Source organism: Osmerus mordax, chromosome 2, assembly GCF_038355195.1.
Source record: "Osmerus mordax isolate fOsmMor3 chromosome 2, fOsmMor3.pri, whole genome shotgun sequence".
Lineage (NCBI taxonomy): Eukaryota > Metazoa > Chordata > Actinopteri > Osmeriformes > Osmeridae > Osmerus > Osmerus mordax.
The window spans coordinates 4,586,409-4,607,935 of NC_090051.1; the positions used below are offsets into that span (position 1 = coordinate 4,586,409).

Genomic DNA, 21,527 nt, shown 5'->3' on the forward strand with positions numbered 1-21,527 from the left:
GAGCTCAGTTCAGGCAACGGATCTCTCTGAAGTCCCAGAGCAGTAAGATGCTGCCATCACGTAGCTGGAGAGACTATAAATATGGTTAACAGGTGAGATATGATGGTGTAAGGCCGGAGATGCCCACTACTGAGAAAACATCAGACACGTATGTTTTCCTATATGGTCATATTGATGTTAGACCTCGTTTGAATTTTTGAAGAACCAGTTGGCTGATTTTAGATGTAAGGTACAGGTAAATATGGTTTGGGATCTCATGGATAGTGTAAATTGAAGGACACACATTATTGAAATGAGATTTATCAATATATAGACAATATTATTGTAGGTTGTATACAATGGAAAATGCATCCATTATTACAGTGTTTACTCTTTCTGGGTTGAATCAGACAATGCACTATAGAGGCGTACTCTTCTCTTTCACTTTATTGTGTTACTTTGTGATTGTTCTGTTAAATGTTGGTCTCATTTTAACTATCATCTTGGATGAGAATCTCCATGAACCTATGTACATTTTTTTGTGTAATATCTGCATCAGTGGACTTTATGGTGCTACGGGATTCTACCCCAAGTTCCTTCTAGATCTGCTGTCTGGTGCTCATGTCATCTCTTATGCAGGATGTCTATTTCAGGCTTTTGTAATATATTCTTCAGTATGCTGTGACTTTTCTATTCTAGCAGTGATGGCTTATGACAGGTATGTGGCAATCTGTAGACCACTGGAGTATCACTCTGTTATGACCAGGCGGAGGGTCTGCCTTTTAATAGTTTTGTCATGGTTGAGTCCTTATATCTGCATGTCCGTTTTAGTGGGATTAACATCCAGACTTCAACTATGTGGTTCTCAGATACAGAAACTTTACTGTGAGAACTGGTCTGTAGTTAAACTCGCTTGCTCTTCCACAATTACAAACAACATTGTTGGATATATTGTCATATTTTTCTTTTTTGGGCATGTCATTTTTATTGTGTGTTCATATGTATATTTGATCAGGTCATGTTTGAAGTCCATAGAGAGCAGGGGTAGGTTCATGCAGACATGCATGCCACATTTACTGTCATTACTAAATGTAACAGTTGCTTTGTTTTTTGATGTATTGTACACCCGATATGGCTCAAGAGATTTACCACAAAGTCTTCAGAACTTTTTGGCCTTACAGTTTCTGATAGTTCCTCAGATTCTTAACCCCCTCATTTATGGCCTTAAACTGAGTAAAGTGAGAAAGAGAATACTGAGTTATTGTGAGAAATTCTAATAGAGTGAAATGTAAATAATACATAGGGCCTCATGCAAGTGTTAATTCCATTCTACATCCTTCACATCTAAAAGCATCAGCGGGCAGTAGGAACCCTGAGTGGTTGTAGAGAACGACCCCTTTGCTTCAGCCAAAGAGGTAATATTTCCAGATGGAGGCTTTAATTTTTTACTCACACATTTTTTGTGTTTCAGTTAACCATGGTGTGTTTTAGTTCATCAACATGGGAAGGTTGTACAAAACATTTTGTATTTCACATATTAATTCACTATTTTAAACAGCCTGGATTCATAAAGGGCTTGACAATGTTATTGCAATATGCAACTGTCAACTGTAGCGGTCAACATCAGTAACTTCAAAGACCATCCTGTTATTCCTCTTATTTATTTCTGCTAAAATGTGTCATTAATCAAATACAAATAAATCCAAAACCTAAAACCAGGCCTCAGTTATTTGAATTGTGTTTAATGTATGAACACATATGCCATGGGCTTTTTCTCCAAAAACCTTTGTGCTTTTCTTTTTTATTCAAAATATGTAACAATGTGGTTGTTAGTTAATGCAACACACTAATATTAGTAAACACACTATTTCTATCGCAGTTACAGTAACCATTAGGTCTCTGTCTGAAAGTCATACCATGTCATACCATTAGGGCTGCATCTCTCCCGGGGGATTTCTTCATATGACAAGAGCTGTAAGATAAAATCCCTTTCATTACATTTAGTCATTTAGCAGATGCTCTTATGCAGAGCGACTTACAGTAAGTACAGAGACATTCCCCCCGAGGAAAGTCGGGTGAAGTGCCTTGCCCAAGGACACAACGTCATTTGCACGGCCAGAAATCGAACCGGCAACCTTTGGACTAATAGCCCGATTCTGTTTATAGTGATGGGAGCTTTTTGCTTTTGTCTTAGTTTCCAGTCAAGCATGTCAAACACCTGCCTATAGTTTCTCACTTTTTGGCACTGAAACACTTTTTAGAACCGAAAACCTTTTCTGGCAGTACATTGTCTTGCTGCATGCTATCCAATGATTTTGCCCATGTCCTAAGTCAAGTCAAGTCAAGTTCATTTTATTCATCCCAATAGGGGAAACTTGTTTCTAGACAGGTATTACAGTTTAACACATTCAATCCATCATAAATACTACATAAACAGCATACCTGACACCACACAGAGACAACAACACAGTACAGTACAAGGATCAATTAATGTTGAAACCCAGAAATAAGTTCCGTCAATGAATACTTAGTGCCATTCATTTATGCAAATGTAGCCTCCCAATAGCAAAACAAACAAAAGAGTCCCCAAATCTTTTTATTCTGTGGGTGGAAACTCAATACCTTCTTCCTGAAGGCAAGAGCGCAAACTCCCCCTTCAGGGGATGGTCAGTACAAGCCAATATGGCCTGGGTCTTCCTTACAACCTGCCTAACATAAAGCTCAGAGAGCTAAACTTGGTTTACCCCAATGACTTTACTGTCCACTCTGACAAGCCGATCAAGCCTGTTCAGATTCAGATTCCCAAACCACACCACAAAAGGTCAGCACCGACTCAATAAAAGTTCTATAAATCATTTTGGTGCACACCTTAAAAGAGTAAATTTTTCTCAGGAAATAGAGACGTTGCTGTACGTTTTTAGAGATGGCATCTGTGTTGGTCTTAAGTAACAGCCTGTTATCAAGCACAGTAACCACATATTTATAATTCTCAACAAAATCAATCTCAATCCCCTCAATAGTTATGAATCTATGAATGGGCACACAACCTTGTGGTAAGACAATGAATGAATGGAGCTTGTCTGAGAGGATGCCAGTAACTCTCACACACTGTAATCTTTATGTCATAACGTCTAAGATCCATCCAATAATATTAATATCGAGATTGAAGTCAGAGAGAAGTTTCTCTACTAGCAAGTGTGGTTGAATAGTGTTAAAAGCAGAAGAAAAATCAATGAACAGAAGTCTGGCATGAGTTAGTGGGCCCTCAAGGTGATGATACAAGCTGTTCAGCAGCATCAGAGAGGCATCCTCAACACCACTACCAGCTCTATAAGCAAACTGCAGAGGATCCAGAGAACCCTGGATCTGCTGCCTAACAGCCCCTCCCACCACCATCTCTAAAACCTTCATAAGTAATGATGTAAGTGCTACCGGTCTAAAATCATTTAAGGACTTAGGGTTTTGTACACTTAGCGACAGGGACAATCATGTAATGTTTCCAGAATCTTTTGTAACTCCTGAGATTTCATAAAAATAACCTGAAAAACATTGCAGAGCTGATCAGCAAAAGTCTTTGCCACTTATCATGGCCTGGACTCTTCCTACTGTTGGTGTGCCTAAACAGTTTCGCAACAAAGTCAACATCAATGGTCAATGTTTGACTCGACTTAGTATTGCACCTCATCTCGTCTATCTGTTTATTAAAATCTTGTTTATCAAACTTTAAATAAAAATCATTCAAACTATCAGCTAATTGACTGTCAGAATTAAAACCCTCCAGACTGGCTGCCTTATTACCCCTCACATGACATCCAGTCATCTTTTTCATGCCATTCCAAGCTTTTCTTAGATTATTACTTCTAAATTCTGTCTTTATTTTGTCTCTGTAGTTAAACTTTGCTTTCTTAATTTCAGCCCGTACCTCTTTTCTCAACTCTCTAACCTTGGCTATAACTCCTCTATTACTTAAATGCAGCTCTGCTTTGACTTAAAAGACTCTTCAAGTCTTTTGAAACCCAGGGTTTATTATTTGGGAATATTCTAACTTCCTTGGTAGGGATCACAGAGTCCGTACAGAATGTAATATAGCTACAGATCACATCAGTAAGTTAATTTATGTCATCAGAGGAGTCCAGGAACACTGACTAAAGACCATTAACGCGCCAAAGCCATAACATTAGCACTGCTCCAATTTGTCACATGCTTTCCAAAATCATAATAATTATTTATTTCATACATATGTAATTTACTAATTCAGCTAATGTTTTGTACTGTATATACTTGAACTTCCGTTCCGTTGAGAACAATACAGTGGACATTTCAACACTGTTTCGGCCTCATGTTCAATGTTGGATAACAGTACTGAAGGAGGAAGACCTATATGAAGCACTCTAGAATAAAACAATGAAACCGATTAACTACTTATTAACCATTTTCCCCTGCAAGTCTTTTATACAACCTGATGTCTCTTTTGCACCTTCATCAATAAACATACATTGTGACAAATAAGAAGAGAATGAACAAAAAGGGATTTGTAAGCAATTTATAACCTTCCTACAATACATGTATGTGCAATATGTGTGAATTGTTATGAAACCAGATTTTCTGCTATTTTCTTTATTTTCAAAGTATTTTCTGATCTAACTGTTATAACATGTACACGTTTACAAAGGCAGTGCATTAAGCAATACCTCCTAGATAGTGAAGAATACAAATAAAACACAGCTTTAAAATAGACAATTGAAGGATCATTATCTGATGTGTTCTGTATTGGTATTGTAACTATCTGAATAAACATAGTATTTGACCGTTGGAAGGAAATACGAATACAGATTCACAGTAAAACCCCATAGTAATCCAACCATCTTCTATTGATGAGCACTATATTCCATCTGGGATATATTCCACCTCGCCCACTGAACTACATAAAAAGACGTGTCAAGGGTGAGTGCACTAGCACTAACACTAGTAGTAGTCATCTGAACGTGAATCATCTAAAGTGGTAAGCTCATTCATTGTTCATTTTCCAAACACAATATTTTGTGGTCCTCACTTTCTTTTTTACAGCATCATCTACTGACCAGTTTTTTTCACCAAGGTTTTCCTCTACTAAACATCAATGACATGGAGAATGGAACTTCTCCATTTTATTTCAACTTCATCATGTTTGAGGACCAAGGACTCTACAGATATCTTTACTTTTGTATGTGCTTGCCTTTGTACATTGCTATAATCACATCAAATATTATTATAATAATTGTAGTTTCTCTTGAGGAAACATTGCATAAACCCATGTATTTTTTAATTTCATGTCTCTCAATCAATTCTCTTTATGGTTCTGTTGCTTTCTTCCCAAGATTCATGATGGATCTTCTTTCAGATATTCATCTAATTTCCCGTCCTGCTTGTTTCACACAAATATGTGTCATTTACTTGTATGCATCATATGAATTTAGCATTTTGGGGATCATGGCTTATGACAGATATGTTGCAATATGTCAACCGTTACATTACCATAACAATGTCACTTTAAAGATCCGTCAGTTAATAGCCTTTGCCTGGACCTACCCTATGTTCATTGTAGGATTAATCGTGTACCTTTCTGTCAAGCTACCATTGTGTGACAACAGAATAGCAAGAATTTTTTGTTCAAATTGGGCTGTGGTTCGATTGTCATGTGTGGACACAAGACTGAACAATGCTATAGGAATGTTGGGGACTATTACTTCAATATTTCTACCATTGGTCTTTGTTTTGTATACTTACTTAAGAATTCTATTAGTTTGTCGGAAAAGTTCCACAGAGTATAGAGGAAAAGCATTACAAACCTGTTTACCTCACATTGTTACATTTGTTAACTATTCAATCACCACATTCTGTGAAATTACTCTGAGTCGTTATGAACCGAATGAACTGAATCCTTTTATACTAGTAATTTTGTCATTGGAGTTTGTAGTTATTCCTCCCATTTTGAATCCTCTTATTTATGGTTTGAAGTTGCCAGAAATTAGAAAACACATTTTAAAATTGTTGTCATTTCAGAAAATGATCTCTTAAAATATAATCTTTAAAATATCAGGTTATACTTTATAACTACATTTCCATTACTTTCAATGACTTAATTAGATAGTTCAATTATCTTTGCAAACTACATTCCTTTAAATGAAAGATTGTTTGTTATAGATGAATCTTAAATACCGTCTAACCTGCTGCACACCTGTCCTGCATTGTTCATTAGTGTTGTGCTTGTGTATAACCTGTTGCACACCTGTCCTGCATTGTTCATTAGTGTTGTGCTTGTGTATAACCTGCTGCCCACCTGTCCTGCATTGTTCATTAGTGTTGTGCTTGTGTATAACCTGCTGCACACCTGTCCTGCATTGTTCATTAGTGTTGTGCTTGTGTATAAGAGCATGTGTGCTCGCTCTGGATAAGAGCGTCTGCTAAATGACTAAATGTATAACCTGCCTTGTAGTTTCTGCCAGTTCATTTCATGGAATGTTCTGCCCTCAGTGAAGCTTCTCACGACCTCCCTTGTTATGAGCCTGATAATTTTACAGATTGCTTGTGTATAGCTCTTCATGTGTACTCTAAAGTTATTTTAGAATTATACAGTACTTATTTGATAAATACATGTACGCTAGAGTTATATTTTATATTTTATATATTATCTGTACCACAAAATTAATACATTTGATATAAATTAATGTGTTTTCATATAGATTGATAGTCATATAGTCTTCTTTACGACCCAAAATGTACATCAATCTGAGTAAGAGTCTTGTGAAACATTATTCAAATGTCAACACTTTCTAACAGTGTTTACAATGTACAATTATTTAATAATAATGAGTTAACAAAATGAGTACAAATGCTCTAGACTGTGCAGTTATTGTAAAATTGTCAAATATAATATACTATTATGCTTCTCCATTATCGGACTTTATAAATACTGTAATAAGTATTTTCTATATAAAATATAAGCTGTAGCAGATATTGGCTACAATCATAGATGTTTTCTTAATTTGCTTGTGTTTTGTCTATTTGCATGTGTTTTCTTTTTGTTTGAAAACTGGGGGTGCAAAGGGTAGTGATTCTTTTTGCTTACAAAAACATGCTAAAAATTAATACTGGATCTTGTTTTTTTAAATTAATCATTAGAGTACAACAAACCATGATAGAACATACAACTCTGACATCACTTAAAAATGTTCTAAAAACATTTAATCGTTTTTTTTTTACATTAATTTGAACATTTTAATGTTTTCATCTCAACAGTAGGGGTGCACCCCCTGCACCCGCGTTAAAATCACCTATGACCTACAGGTTTCCGAGCACAAACTCAAAACTATACAACTACGTGAGTGACTGACCACGAACGATTGGATGTGTCCCAGGGTGTGAAGAGATCTGTCCTTAACCACTGATCAGTTAAAAATAATTAAAGATAATGATTATTTTATTTCTTCCTCGTTCAAAGTTCCATGGCATTATACACTTTGGTAATATTGGTAATATACCTTACAAAGAACTAACTTATGAAGGCATGAGCGAACCTAATGACAGTTTATCCTGCTATATTAAGCTCACATAATTATAATCCTGCTAACATAATTCATTGATAGGCATATTTCTCTCCTGGACATAACCAAAGAAGGGTTATGTTCTCATGAGCTTAATATAGCAGGGTATCGATCAAACATTGTTTATTATATTCAGAGCATTCCAAGCAGTGAAAAAGTAATAAAGTAATCAACTGATCAGTGGTTAAGGACAGACCTCTTCAGGTGAAAACCATTTCTGCATTGACCAGCCCACTTCTTAATCTGCTCAATCCAACAGGGACAGCTGACTGCATCAAACGTTAGGTTATCTAACTATTAACTTACATCATCTAAAGAAGATCATTGGTTGGCCACCTTGAATCCCAGAGCAACGTTGTCTAGTGTTTATACATGTAGGGAGAGAGTATACTGACAGTCAGCAAGGAGTAAGAAGAGAGGAGAGTGCTTCTGTAGGCTACAGCACAGGCTCATAGAGTAATTACATATATACTTTTTGTGTAATGTCTGTATTTTTTATTTGTTGTAATCTTCAGTGTTAGACAGTATTCATCTGTATAGCTATCTATGTATATCTCATTTAGTTGTGTTGTTTAGTGTAAATAAGACTATCAAGGGAGGGAGAGGACAGTAGATGTATTTTTGATCATTTATTGTTTTTCCCTTATAATGGAAAATGTGACATCTGTAAAAGAATTTACTCTGTCTGGGTTTGATGAGATATTGGACTACAAACTAACGTTCTTCTGTCTCACTTTACTGTGTTACTGTGTTATTATTATGGTAAATGTTGCTGTCATTGTTATTATTACCATGGATAGAAACCTCCACAAGCCAATGTACGCCTTCCTTTGTAATTTGTGCATCAATGGACTTTTTGGGACGGCAGGATTCTATCCCAAGTTCCTTCTGGATCTACTGTCTCATGCGCAGGTCATCTCTTATGCGGCATGTATGTTTCAAGCTTTTGTGATATACTCTTCTGTGTGCATTGACATTTGTCTGTTATCAGTGATGGCATATGACAGGTATGTAGCGATCTGTAGACCCCTGGAGTATCACTCTGTTATGACCAGGCAGAGGGTCGCTCAGTTAGTCACCTTCTCCTGGCTTGCTCCTTTGGGTCTTTCATCTTCTGGTTTAATATTTGCTTCCAGATTGAATTTGTGTGGCTCCCACATACAGAAACTATATTGTGCTGCTTGGATGGTTGTTAAACTCTCATGTGCTGCAACTAGTTGGATGACTTCTACCATACCAACTAATATGAATGCATATATAATGATTCTCTTCTATACATTTATTGGCATTTTTATTTTTGGCACTTATGTGCGGCTAATCAGATCGTGTTTTAAGTCCTTGGAGAACAGAGGAAAGTTCATGAGAACTTGTGTCCCACATTTCATTGCATTATTTAATGTGATAATTGCTACTCTTTTTGATGTTATGTACATGCGATACGGATCATCAGATTTACCACAAAGTCTTCAGAACTTCTTGTCTGTAGAAATGATTATTGTTCCTCCATTGGTTAACCCCCTCATTTATGGTCTGACACTGACTCAAATTCGTAACCAAATATTGCATCCATGTTTGCAGAAGAAAAGTTGAAGTGTGTCTAATTTATACCCAAGGACACAGAAGAGATTGGAAGAAAAAGGCAAAAGGAAATCTTACTCATCAAATTATCCTATAGAGTGAGAAAAATGTGCAAAGTTGAACTTTCTAATTGAGTCGATGCTACAATGAAACACGTTTAAAGATTTATTATGTCGAATTGTGCACCCCTGTTATTCAAAACATACTTTGGAATTCTTATTATATAACCAAAGTTTCTGAGACTTTACATGCTAGGCCTTAATGAATTGTTATTCCATTTCTTAAGAACTGAAATTAACAAACAATAGTAGAGTCATTTGTTTTTTCAACAGGTTTGAAAACATTAAATCATATTATTCAATTACATTATGAGTAAAGTTTTATTACATAGGCTACTGTGTATCAAGTGAACAAGGGTTCAGGGGTTCCACCTGGGCATTGCAGTGGAGTTAGAAAACTGGCAGAATGGGGTACAAGTCCGATCAAGAAGCAGATATATAATGTGAACTTTACAAAAATCTATGATATTAGTGTAAGAGGGGTTAAAGAAAGCTTGTTCATAATCCAGTCTTCAACGTAGGTTAGAAAGATGATGCAGGCACTCAACATAAAGCTGTACAGACTTAATTTATTAGCCGAGCCACATTTGTTAACATTTGACAGATGACAGATAAGATTCTACCTGCGCTCTCTTCTGCGCATGTCTCTAATCAACCTCAACTTAATAAGTCACTTCCACATATGTGTAAAATAAAATACAATATTTAAAACTAATTGTTCAAAATATTAAACAGAAAAGTAAATCTCACACTATTCCCCCCCCCTGAGAAAAAGAAATGTCCTCTTTCCAATAATACAAATATATATGATCATTCTTGCATATATATATTGCCTTTCTCTGGCCACTAATGTGCGTGCCATATTATAAGAAGAACACAACATTGTGTAACAAACAATGCTTACCACTTAAGTATCAGTGTAACCTGTACATGGTTTTTTTTTCTTTTGCAAAACAGCAACTATGCTATATAACAGGTCATATAAACTTCCTAGGCCTTTTGCTAATCCGCCCTGAACGAGTTACTACCCCCTCAGTTGACGAGGGCTCTCCCACTACAGAAGATCCACCTACCAGCCCTTGAGATGGCTGTTGTATCGGCTGCTGAACAGGAGGTATGCGTCCTGATGGCCTACGGATGTAGGGACGAGCCATCAGGGTTGGAGTGCTATTCTCTGCAGACTCAGGTACTTGTGCCGTCAAAGGAAGAGACCCTGATAAAGATGTATATGTTGGTCTTGCTTCGGGTACCTCTTCCTCTCCATTCTGACCATTACTGGTGGACTGGTTATTTTGAATATTACAGCTGGATCTATACGGCTTTAAACGATCATATAGTGCACAACTTTGAGTCCTGCTTTTTCATCCCTTAAATTTAACACTGAGTAAATTATACCATCCATGTCCACAGAAATGATACAATATGGCCCTTTCCATTTGGGCTCTAACTTCTTTCTTAGTGTGGTCAGATCATTCATCCACACCATGTCTCCAACTTTAAAAGGCAGAAACTTTGCATACCTGTTAAAGTAATATTCCCGTTTGAGTTTCTGATCCATCCCATTACTAAGCACCTCTCTAAACATAGTTTCCATGCGCTCAACCAGAGTAGAGCCATAGTTCTGAGGGGTCTCCAAATTAACTCCCATAGGGGAATCAATCTGTGCGTGTACAGGCAAACGAGGCTCCCTACCATGAGCTAGGAAAAATGGAGAGTAACCACTGCTAGAATGAGGTGTAGCATTAAATGATAGTACAACTGCCGACAAATACTGGTCCCATTCACCATCCTTGTTGAAGATAAATTTGGACAACTGATCTTTCAGCGTCCTATTGAATCGTTCTACCATTCCATTACCACGTGGATGATACGGGGTGGTCCTTTTCTTTTTTCTTTGTAGTCTTTGACAAATGTCATGTCTCTGACTCATACTGACGGCCCTGATCTGACAATATTTCCTTTGGAACCCCATGCTTGGGTATATACTGTTCACAGAACAGCTGTGCTACTGTGCTACTGTGCTCAAAAAACCCTCCCTTAACCCAGCCGTCCTCCAGAACTACAGACCAGTATCACTACTACCCTTCTTTTCTAAAACAATTGAACGCGCTGTATCTAACCAACTGTCAAACTTTCTCTCTCAGAACAACCTGCTTGACCCCAACCAATCGGGCTTCAAGACTGGCCACTCCACAGAAACTGCCCTCCTGTCACCACTGCCCTCCAGTCTGCCAGAGCGGCTTCAAGGTCATCTGTCATCATTCTGCTGGACCTTTCTGCAGCATTTGATACGGTTAACCATCAAATCCTGCTGGCCAGACTTTCTGAGATGGGCATCACTGGCACTGCACTTCAGTGGATCTCATCCTACCTGTCGGGAAGATCCTACTAGGTCTCCTGGGGAGGCAAAGTGTCAGGCCCCTGCCAGCTCTCCACTGGTGTCCCACAGGGTTCCGTCCTTGGACCCCTCCTCTTCTCCCTCTACACCACTTCGCTTGGACCAATCATCACCTCCCATGGCTTCTCCTACCACTGCTATGCTGACGACACGCAGCTGTACCTGTCGTTCCCCCCGACAAGACTCCGGTACTGACCTTCCGAGCGGTGAACGGGACTGCACCCGACTACATCAAGTCTCTCCTCCAGCCTTACACCCCCCCCCCCCCCCCGCCACCTAGGGTCTTCTTCTGACAACCGTCTGGTGGTCCCACCGCTCAAGAGCGCCCGGTCCCAACACAAGCTCTTCTCCTGTCTGGCCCCCCAATGGTGGAATCAACTCCCCACCTCAATCAGGGACACTGTCTGTCTCCCCACCTTCAAGAAAAGGCTCAAGACACACTTGTTCCGGCAGTACAACGGCACTTAGGAATGCTTGGCTGGACCTGATGTTAGTTTCCTCCAGGATCACAATGACTCGTATTGAGAGACTTGTTGCTCTTGTTGGTTAGTTGTAACGGTTTTAAATTGGGCAATTGGATATGCTTCCCTCTTTCCTACCTCAGAGTTTTCTGCTTCCCTCAGCTCTTCAGCACGTAGGTGAGCTTGTTCTCAGTTGTAGAGACCAGCCAAGCATGCACTGTGGTACTTCAGTTCCTGCGCCACCACATCTCCAGCACTCAGTTTGGCAAGCAGCTTTCCATCAATGAGAGTCTTTGCACACTTCTTGACTCTCTTGTTCAGTTTCATGGTCATAGCTTGTCTAAAGTCATCGAGATCTACCTCCTCCTCACATATGAAACATTCTATCCGTTTGGGGTCTGACATTGTCCGTGGTATTTTGCTGCTGCCGCTGCTGCTGTTCTCATCCATCGCAGGAGACGTTTTCTTTTCTGCCCTTTGTAACTAAGTGTTGATGAACAGAAGCCTGCAACTAGCATGGTACTGTGCTTGATTTTACCTCAGGGTTGCCTCTATACCACTGCCGTCATCAAGCCTTTGTGGGTCCATCTTGATCGGTAGTGCATTTACTGCATGAAATAGAGGAATATTCCTCCCTAAGAGGCTGTATCCATCCTTTACCCTTCGGGCAGGATTTTCAAGTGGAGATGTTAGGCATTCGCTGTTCTCTGTTTGACAGAGGCAACACTTGTTCCAGTTGGTCTGCCATGATGCGGTCTCACATTTGGTGTTTGAAGCCATTCTGATGACCAGGGCCGAGGGTTTATCCTTTTACCAACCTGTATCATAAGCACTTTCCTGTATGGGATACAACTAGGTTCATGCATGTCTGCACTACACCTAGCCCAATCGTTCATCCAATGTAATTTAAGTCCCTTGCAGGGCCGTCGTTTAGGGGTGAAAGGTGATGACAATTCTAGGGGCCCACAGCCCAGGGGGGGCCCACAAAACCCCAGTGGCCTATTATGTAGGCTTCCCTTTCTATGACTAAATTATTATGAATAGGCCTAACTAATACTCGTACTAATGCATCAGAGTTAAAACAAAGCCACAAAATCAAGCCAAAAAAAAAAAGTTTCTATTTTCCGAGCAATTACACCCTTCTTTAAAAAAATGGTTTGGTCCATGATTCGCTCCTCTTTTGAAAATGTGCGCGTAACGTTATTGCTCACGAACTGCAGCAGCAGCCAGCAGACACATGTACCTGGTTTCCCTCTCTGCTGACTGCCATCCAGCAGGCCCGACATTCACAGTCTAATGAAGTCACCATGTGACGGTTCCATTATTGCTGTTACAATAAGTATCCATATAGAAATGCTTCACTTGTTCGAATGCTTCGCCATTTTCAGGTGATATTGGACACCTCGTTGGGCATTATCCCGCTTATACCATGGTCACTTGCCAACGATTTTTTTTTTTTTACAACCATTAATTTATGTTTTCAGGCGTTTTGCAAAAGAAATCTAACGTTTTTTAACGTTAGCCAACTCTGATATTTTATAGACCGCTCAGCTCATAGAACCAACACCGGCTTTCCCTTGGCTGAGCTATTAGCCCGAAAGCTAACGTTGTGCTAGCAAGATTCAGAGGCAATACCATTGTGTACGGTTGACAAACAGTAAATATAATTTTACAGTATGTTTGACAATAACAATTTGCTACCTGACCAGCCATGTCACTGTCCCAAAATCAATATCAAGATTTTCACGAACAAAGTATCGGCCATACTAGTACTAGACTTAGGGAGGACAAACCCGTTTGAGCGTTTTTCCTGAAATACGTTTTAATAGTTATTCCTGGGGAAATTATGGAATTAAATTACATATTAACTATACTGAAATACGTGTGCACAATAATATCAACAATATTTGCTCAATTTAGACGTTTTTAAAGGTTTTTAATTTTACCTCGAAGCTACTTCCGTTAATCAGCTGTTTGTGAAAAAGAGGCTAGTTTTACGACAGTGACTTTGGATGTAGCCTACTTTAACATGCTAGCTGATTAGCCAGTACGAGTGAGATATGTAAACAGCTACGTTAACAAACATCTTGTTTGTAAAATATGTAGTCTTAAATACGATGGGAACACATCACATAAACAACTCTAAAACGTCCGACACGCCAAATGTTGTCATTTTTTGACAAGCGTCCCTGAAGCTCAAATTCCGAGTCAGAGTTCCATGAAGCTTTTCATTGCAGTGAATGGGGCGGAGAAGCGTTTCTTCTCTTATCTGTACTCTTGTATTGTCCAGTCGATTTATAATAACATGTTATCAAAAGTGGACCTCTAAATTACTTTTTGTTGTCTTTATTCAAATGAATGTAATTTTAATTAAGTTATTCCATTGAAACCTAATACATGTAATATAATAATGACACGACTTAAATTTGTTCAAGAACAACAATGTTTAATATGCATATTTAATAGGAAACCTAACTCATTTTCCAGAGGGAATCAAAAAACCAGTTAACCCATTTTAGCCAATATGGGATACTGGAAAATTATTCCCCGACCCCTAGCAAAAAGGCGATCGAGCAAGCTCCTGGAAAATGTGTAGCTAATTGAAGGCACGTTCATCTGAAAAAGAGAGAGAAAAAAGTGCACATTTGTAACATACTTATTGACAATAAGTTACTTATAAACATATTTATGAAAACTTCATTTTACTATACAACCTCACTGCAAACGGAATGTGCTGCTACTGTTTCATTTTCTCTTCATACCTGAAATTAGAAATACATAAATTATTAAATATCAATATCAAACCTGATCAACAGCCTTACTAGAGTAAAACTGCCAATATTTAGCTATATAAACATCCTATAAGAGATAAGAATATATGCAGAGGGAACTATTTACATCAGAAATCTTACATGAAAGAAAAAGATTATATTAGATACACAATAGTTACAAATAATTATACAGCTAACTTCAACCTAAAAGAAAAGATTAATCTAGTAGACTACAGTACGGCCGCAGCCTGTGGAGCGAGTTGAATAGCAAATGGATGTGAGATGACCGCATCAAAGTTGACATTTTCTCCAAACAGTAATTATAATTTGACAGTATGTTTAACAACATGACTAGCCAGCTATCGAGCCATGTCATTGTCCCCAAATAAAATCAAGATTTTTAAGAAGAAAATAATTGGCCATGTGTAGAGTTGCTGCTACTGTCGTGTTGGCCGCAGCCTGTCTGTAGTAGATTGACTAGCGAGGTGAATAGCGAATGGGATGTGAGATGAGCGGTTACGTAACACTGACACACTACATTTAGAAAAGTAACATTTTTCAAATAGGTTAAAATAAATATTGAAGTCACTCATTGTTGTAAATACAAGTTAGCTTGTTAAAGTCTTTAAAAATTGTAAATGGAGGCTTTGACTCCGTCCCTGTTGTTATGGTTACTTATTTCAGACACTTTGTACAGGCTCATGATACTATGTAGGCAGCGCAATAATTTAGAACGGTGAAAAGACAGTTTTGCTGCAATTACGTAGTAGGTGTCCGTTATCACCCGATAATGGACACCCCTGCAGCCAATCAGAATCAAGTATTCACCCAGACCATGGTATAAAGGCTATTATTCGTTAGTCTTTTCTAAACTGCAAAGCATCAGTGTAGTAGAAACAGTTTGCATGTAATAACATTTGGGGTCAATGTGTCAGTTAAAAAAAACCATCCAAATACATGTTTTGTTAATCTTTTATTAACAGAGTGGCAGGACATTAATATCTCTCACTCAACACTGCAAGTATATCAAGACATGACAAAAAACATGTTCCATTAAAATTCGCAACAAAAAAAAGATTATAACTGGATCATTTTATTCAGTTAATATTAACAAAAAAGTGTCAGGACATCCCTATCTCTCAACACAGCACAACAGAGTACAGCAGCAGATGTACAGTTTGTAACAGAGGTCCCAGCCCCCTCTGTCTGGGTTTCCAAAATTCCTCCTAACCCTAACCCTAACCTAACCATCCCTCTGCCTTACAATTTCCTGAATAAAGTCAACTACTTCTAGATAAATGTAACCGTACTGTATAGCTTGTACAAGCCTCGGAGCGAGGCGAGCCACTGTTCTGCGCATGATCAGACAAGCTTGCCTCGCGGCGTCACTGAGCCCTTTCCATAGAAATGAATGGGGCCACCAAGAGCTCATTGGCTTGGTCAAGTCATATGTTTATGGTCTTGACTGTGGTACAGTCTGACAACTGAGATCCTACAGTGTGACATGGTTTACAATGGGGATCATGTTCGTACAGTCTGACAAGCAACCGTGTCAAAGGACTGTTACAAATTCCACAGTATGCACCCAACATACTTTTATGTCGTAGACTAATTATGATTTATGACCAGGCCTGGACTGGACTGGTAATCTGGCATACAGGTGGGCCGAAGAATTTGGGGCCGATATGATATTTAATATATATAAATCTTTATATATATTAATGTGTATATGTAATATATATATTATTATTTTTAATTGGCCGACGACCGGCCCATAAAGCAGGGACAGACCCTTTTTACTGGGGCAGTTTAACCGAAAACACAAACTGATGCGTGACCGCAGAATTACATATCCATGCGCTCTTCGGTGCTTGCTATAATAACCACTGCAGCGCACACACAAAAGTCCAGGTGTCAGCACGTAAGTCAGAATCAAGGTAGGCTATGAAAACATTATGAAACTAAAGAAAGTTTCTATACAATAGTCCAACTGATCATCTTATTTTAACTCAAACATAATAATAACATGAGTCCAACGTATTATATTATATATTATAAAAAAATGAAAATGGGCAATAATTATTGATGTCCCTACCAAAGCTGATATAAAACGTACCTCCCTGAACTGGACGTATAATGAGTGGGGGCCTGTGCCCCCGTAGATCTCTCTGTCTAGCAACACATCTGCAGGGACAGAAGAGTACAAACACATCTTCTTCAGGCTATGTCATGCTAAACAGCTCATTGAACTTAATAATCTAAATGGAAATCACTGATTGGACACCTTGATTCCCAGAACAACCTGCTCATGTTTTTATACGATTAGAGAGAGAAACTGACCTTCACAAGGGGGAGAACATTTGATGGAACTACACAGCAGACTTAATATGCACTATACTGTATGGACACTATTGTGTGTTTCTAGAAAGCGACCTTTCTATTGTATGTAATGTTTAATTTAGCTTGAGATATCTTATTTAGTCATATTATTTATTGTAAATAAGAATATCAAGGTTCGTAACAGTGACAGAGACGACAAGGTATATTTTATTTTACAGATAGTTTGGTGTTCCCTTGGAATGGAAAATGTGACATCTCCAATAGAGTTTACTCTGTCTGGGTTCAATGAGATATTGGATTACAAACTAACGTTCTTCTGTCTCACTTTACTGTTTTACTGTGTTATTTGTATTGTAAATGTTGCTCTCATTGTGACCATTATCATGAATAGAAACCTCCATGAGCCAATGTATATTTTCCTGTGTAGTTTGTGCGTAAATGGAATTTTTGGAACTGCAGGATTTTACCCCAAATTCCTTTTGGATCTATTGTCTCATCACCAGGTCATCTCTTATACAGGATGCATGATTCAAGTTTTACTAATATACTCCACTGTGTGCATTGATATTTGTCTGTTATCAGTGATGGCATATGACAGGTATGTAGCAATCTGTAGACCACTGGAGTATCACTCTGTTATGACCAGGCAGAGGGTTGCTCAGTTACTCACCTTCTCCTGGCTTGTTCCTTTAGGACTTATATCTACTATTATTATATTTATTTCCTGGTTGAAGTTGTGTGGCTCACACATACAGAAACTATATTGTGCTCCTTGGTTGGTTGCTAAGCTGTCCTGTGCTCCGACCAGTTGGATGACTTCAACCACACCAATCAATGTAGTTGCTAATGTGACAATAATGTTTTATGTTATTCTCAGTATTTTCATTATTTTCACTTATGTACAGTTGATCAGATCATGTTTGGTGTCCTTGGAGAACAGAGGAAAGTTCATTAGAACTTGTGTTCCACATTTAATGGCATTATTCAATGTCGTCATTTCTGCTCTATTTGATGTCATGTATATGCGATATGGCTCCTCAGATTTATCACAAAGTCTTCAGAATTTCTTGTCAACAGAAATGATTATAGTTCCTCCAATAGTCAACCCTGTCATGTATGGTATTACACTGACTCAAATTCGTAACCAAATACTTCCATCATGTTTGAAAAGGAAAAGACAGATTTGTTAATGGCATCAAAATATAAGGTTTGGTAAATATGAATAAACTGGATTCAACACTCGGAAGCATGTCATAGAACAAACGCTGCAAAGTTGTAGCATTGATTTTGAGGTTGACTGTTGTATGAAATCCATAATTTTGACGTTCAAATGTGCTTTGCCTCTCTTTAAGAAAACAAAGAGATTTTAAGACCACAATGTTGAATTTTATTCTATCATGATTCATTACACAGCCTTGCTCGAGTTGAAATGTGCTTACATCATGGAGGTCTGTTCCCATAATTAGGCCTATGTTGAAAACAATTGACAGAGGAAGATATGATGGATGGAAAAGAGAATTGTGTAATTTGTGTCATTGAATTTTAATACCTGCAAGTCTGAAACATTAAAATTCCCATATTCATAGCCTTACCTTATATTTGTCATTAAAATAGTATACCTGTACTCAGGCAATTTTACCGCGGGTGCAGGGGGTGCGTTTCAGTGGCGATTTCTTTAAGACTGCAAGGGAAGCTCTGCTTCCCCTAAAATGTAAAAAAAAAGTTTGCTCCCCCACCCCCTTTTTTGTGGCAAAAAGTGCCTTTTGTCGCCAAAGGGAATCAGTTCAAGCCCAACGTCACAACGTCAGCACACGTTAGCAACGACGCATAACTACAACGTGCATAGATGTAGTAAGACTGTTGCGCACAGTAGGCTACTGGCAGCATCAAACATTTAAGTAATTCAAGACTTGCATGTACAGTAAGTAATTTCACATTAAATAATGTATTTAAACTCAAGCTTGTGTGGTGTGTCGCTGTCTTCAATGCCACAGCCTAAACTTGATGTCAAAAGAAACGTTTTTCATTTCCGGCGCATTCAAACAATCCCCTTAAGTTTGGCTAGCAACAGCAGATAGGCTAGCTTAGCACAATTTACTGAGGTCAGCTTCTCCACCGTGCAGGGCTCTAGTCTAAGATCAAATGGTCGTATTTGGCATTGTTACTGACAATGATCGCTTCCAGCAAACTTCTTTTGAATTAGCCATTTCCCCCTAAATATATGTCAAGCTTATTTACGTTTTTTGGGGGCATTTTCAGTTAGCAGATGGTACTGTTTCAATCGCTATTCTATCTAATACTGCCGGTGACAACGTTGTTACTTATAATAGCTTGTTTCAAGGAGGTTCAGCACACGCACAGTGCGTGTGTGTATGAGGGCTTGTCCCATCTCAATGTGTGTATGTGCTGATCTGGAGTAAGTTTGGTAGGATTTGGGTATAAATAATTTCATTTAAAATATGGATTTTTATTTAAAGATATTCATGTAATTTGCATGCAAAATAGGTCTACCCGAACCAGCGGACAAAAAATTCAACCCGCGGCAACACTTCAAAAGTAGCCCAATTCCGCGGAAACCCGCAGACCTGGCATCACTGCCGATAAGTGCGCTAAGGCAGGATCAAACCATTTCATGCAGATACAGGGGGATGGTCGGTCAATATGGATGTTTACTTTTTGGACAATAGGGATATTTAACCTTTATTGCCAAACACAAGTAAAAACAAAGAGATCATTCATTGTATTATTATATTTTAAATGTATTATATACTCGATGATGGTTTATATAATATAATTTTATATTACTTTTTGACTATTCTTTGAGGCCCCTGTCAGTCAGGGGCCCTTAGAATCGTCCTAACTTTTCCCCCCTATACGCGCCCCTGGCTACATATATTAGCAGGTCGGTCCGGATAGACTGACTGATTTCCTTTTAATACATTCCCGTAGCGTCACAGTGCATTTCCCTGTTCCCAGCTTCTATGAACTTGGGCTGCTTCGAACATTTTTTTTCAGTGCTTCGAAACTATACGGTCATTGGATAAATGCTGCGATAATGTCCCGCCCACGGACGCTCAGCTTCTCTGGGGGTGAATGGGGGAGTGGGCTGGCCTGGATGCCGGCGTGATGATTGGAGGGTCTCTCGAAAGACTGAATCTCCTTTTGATTCACAGCGATTTTGTACTATAAAAAGTTGCCGAAGCTATTCAAACTCAGTCCCGTTGCGGATTTTGCAACTGTAGCTGAAAGACTAACTGCTGCAACTGTTAAGCATGGTGTAACTGGGTAGTGGAAAATAATACACGGTTAAATATCGGACCAAGTTATTTGTAGTTTAATATAAGTGATGATGCAATCACAAGATACAAAATGAAAACAACACACCAGGATGTTCGTAGTCTAGTACAATGAATCAATCGATGATGCAACAGCAGTCTCACAGAAACAGAGTCTCAGAATAGAACAAACGAAGGCCTTTGTTGAGAAAGTGGTCGTGACAGAGATCAGAGAGAGTTCTGCCCAAAGCAAGTTCTATCTCCCTGTCCTCGGTAGACAGATCTTGAACCCCCCTGAGAGGGAGGTCTGTGACAGGCGATTGGTCAGAAGACCATGGGGTGGGAATGTGGTTGTCCAATTAAATGTCCAGGGCGTTCATGGTGGCACAAGGTGGGCAGTCCAAGGATCTGGTGATGTTCGGAGAGGGAGGGGGCGGAGAAGACCCACAGGTCTGAGGAAATCCAAGGGAGGACGGGGGCTCCAGGGAAGGGAGTAGATCGCCCCAAGGTCCTGATGGCGTGCAGGGAGATGCGCCTCCCAGGAAGGGGGGGTCGTGTCTCCAGGAGAAGGGGTGAGGCAGACCAGGCCAGGGTCGATGATGTATGGGGAAAGGTGGGGCAGGGTCTCCAAGGGAATGCAGGTGTGAAAGGGGGGGAACAGGGGCAGGGTCTCCAAGGGAATGTGACCTCAGAACAGAGTATATCCAAACTGCAAGTCAGACCAGCCAGTCTGACTCGTCCTTGAGCAGCGAAGAGTTACTGTCCCAGTATCACCTTATCTCTCATTTTGACACTCTGCTCTCCAGAGCTCAATAGCCCACTGTGCTCACACCGGACCCCGAGTGCCACAGACTTGACTCCCATGCTGGCCTGTTTGACCTCAGCATTCCACTTACTTAGAATCATCTTGGTGCCTGAACCCATTTGTTCTTTAATGAATCAATTGATAATGTTTGGATATACTGTATGTATATATTAGTATTAAGCATTACATGAGATTTGTGTATACATATACATACGAGGTAGTAATTGGTATAGCAGCATTGATCAGCAGTATGTTATCATTCCTTCACACAACCTATT

At 39.0% G+C, this 21,527-nt stretch overlaps 4 protein-coding genes across 4 annotated transcripts; all 4 read left to right on the plus strand.

Moving 5' to 3' along the window:
• Positions 1-335: 335 nt before the first annotated feature.
• On the plus strand, positions 336-1,256 carry LOC136960017 (olfactory receptor 1D2-like). The gene has a single exon (XM_067254313.1). It carries the CDS (start codon positions 339-341, stop codon positions 1,254-1,256), a length of 918 nt encoding a protein of 305 aa, XP_067110414.1. The 5' UTR covers positions 336-338.
• Positions 1,257-5,103: 3,847 nt separating this feature from the next.
• On the plus strand, positions 5,104-6,036 carry LOC136960024 (olfactory receptor 4B13-like). The gene has a single exon (XM_067254326.1). The coding sequence runs from the start codon at positions 5,104-5,106 to the stop codon at positions 6,034-6,036; it is 933 nt and encodes a 310-aa protein (XP_067110427.1).
• A 2,174-nt stretch (positions 6,037-8,210) lies between these two features.
• On the plus strand, positions 8,211-9,152 carry LOC136965234 (olfactory receptor 10J5-like). Its single transcript, XM_067259305.1, has one exon. It carries the CDS (start codon positions 8,211-8,213, stop codon positions 9,150-9,152), a length of 942 nt encoding a protein of 313 aa, XP_067115406.1.
• Positions 9,153-17,408: 8,256 nt separating this feature from the next.
• Positions 17,409-18,359, plus strand: LOC136960032 (olfactory receptor 1D2-like). Its single transcript, XM_067254338.1, has 2 exons — positions 17,409-17,976; positions 18,010-18,359. The coding sequence occupies exons 1-2, from the start codon at positions 17,409-17,411 to the stop codon at positions 18,357-18,359; spliced, it is 918 nt and encodes a 305-aa protein (XP_067110439.1).
• Positions 18,360-21,527: the final 3,168 nt, after the last annotated feature.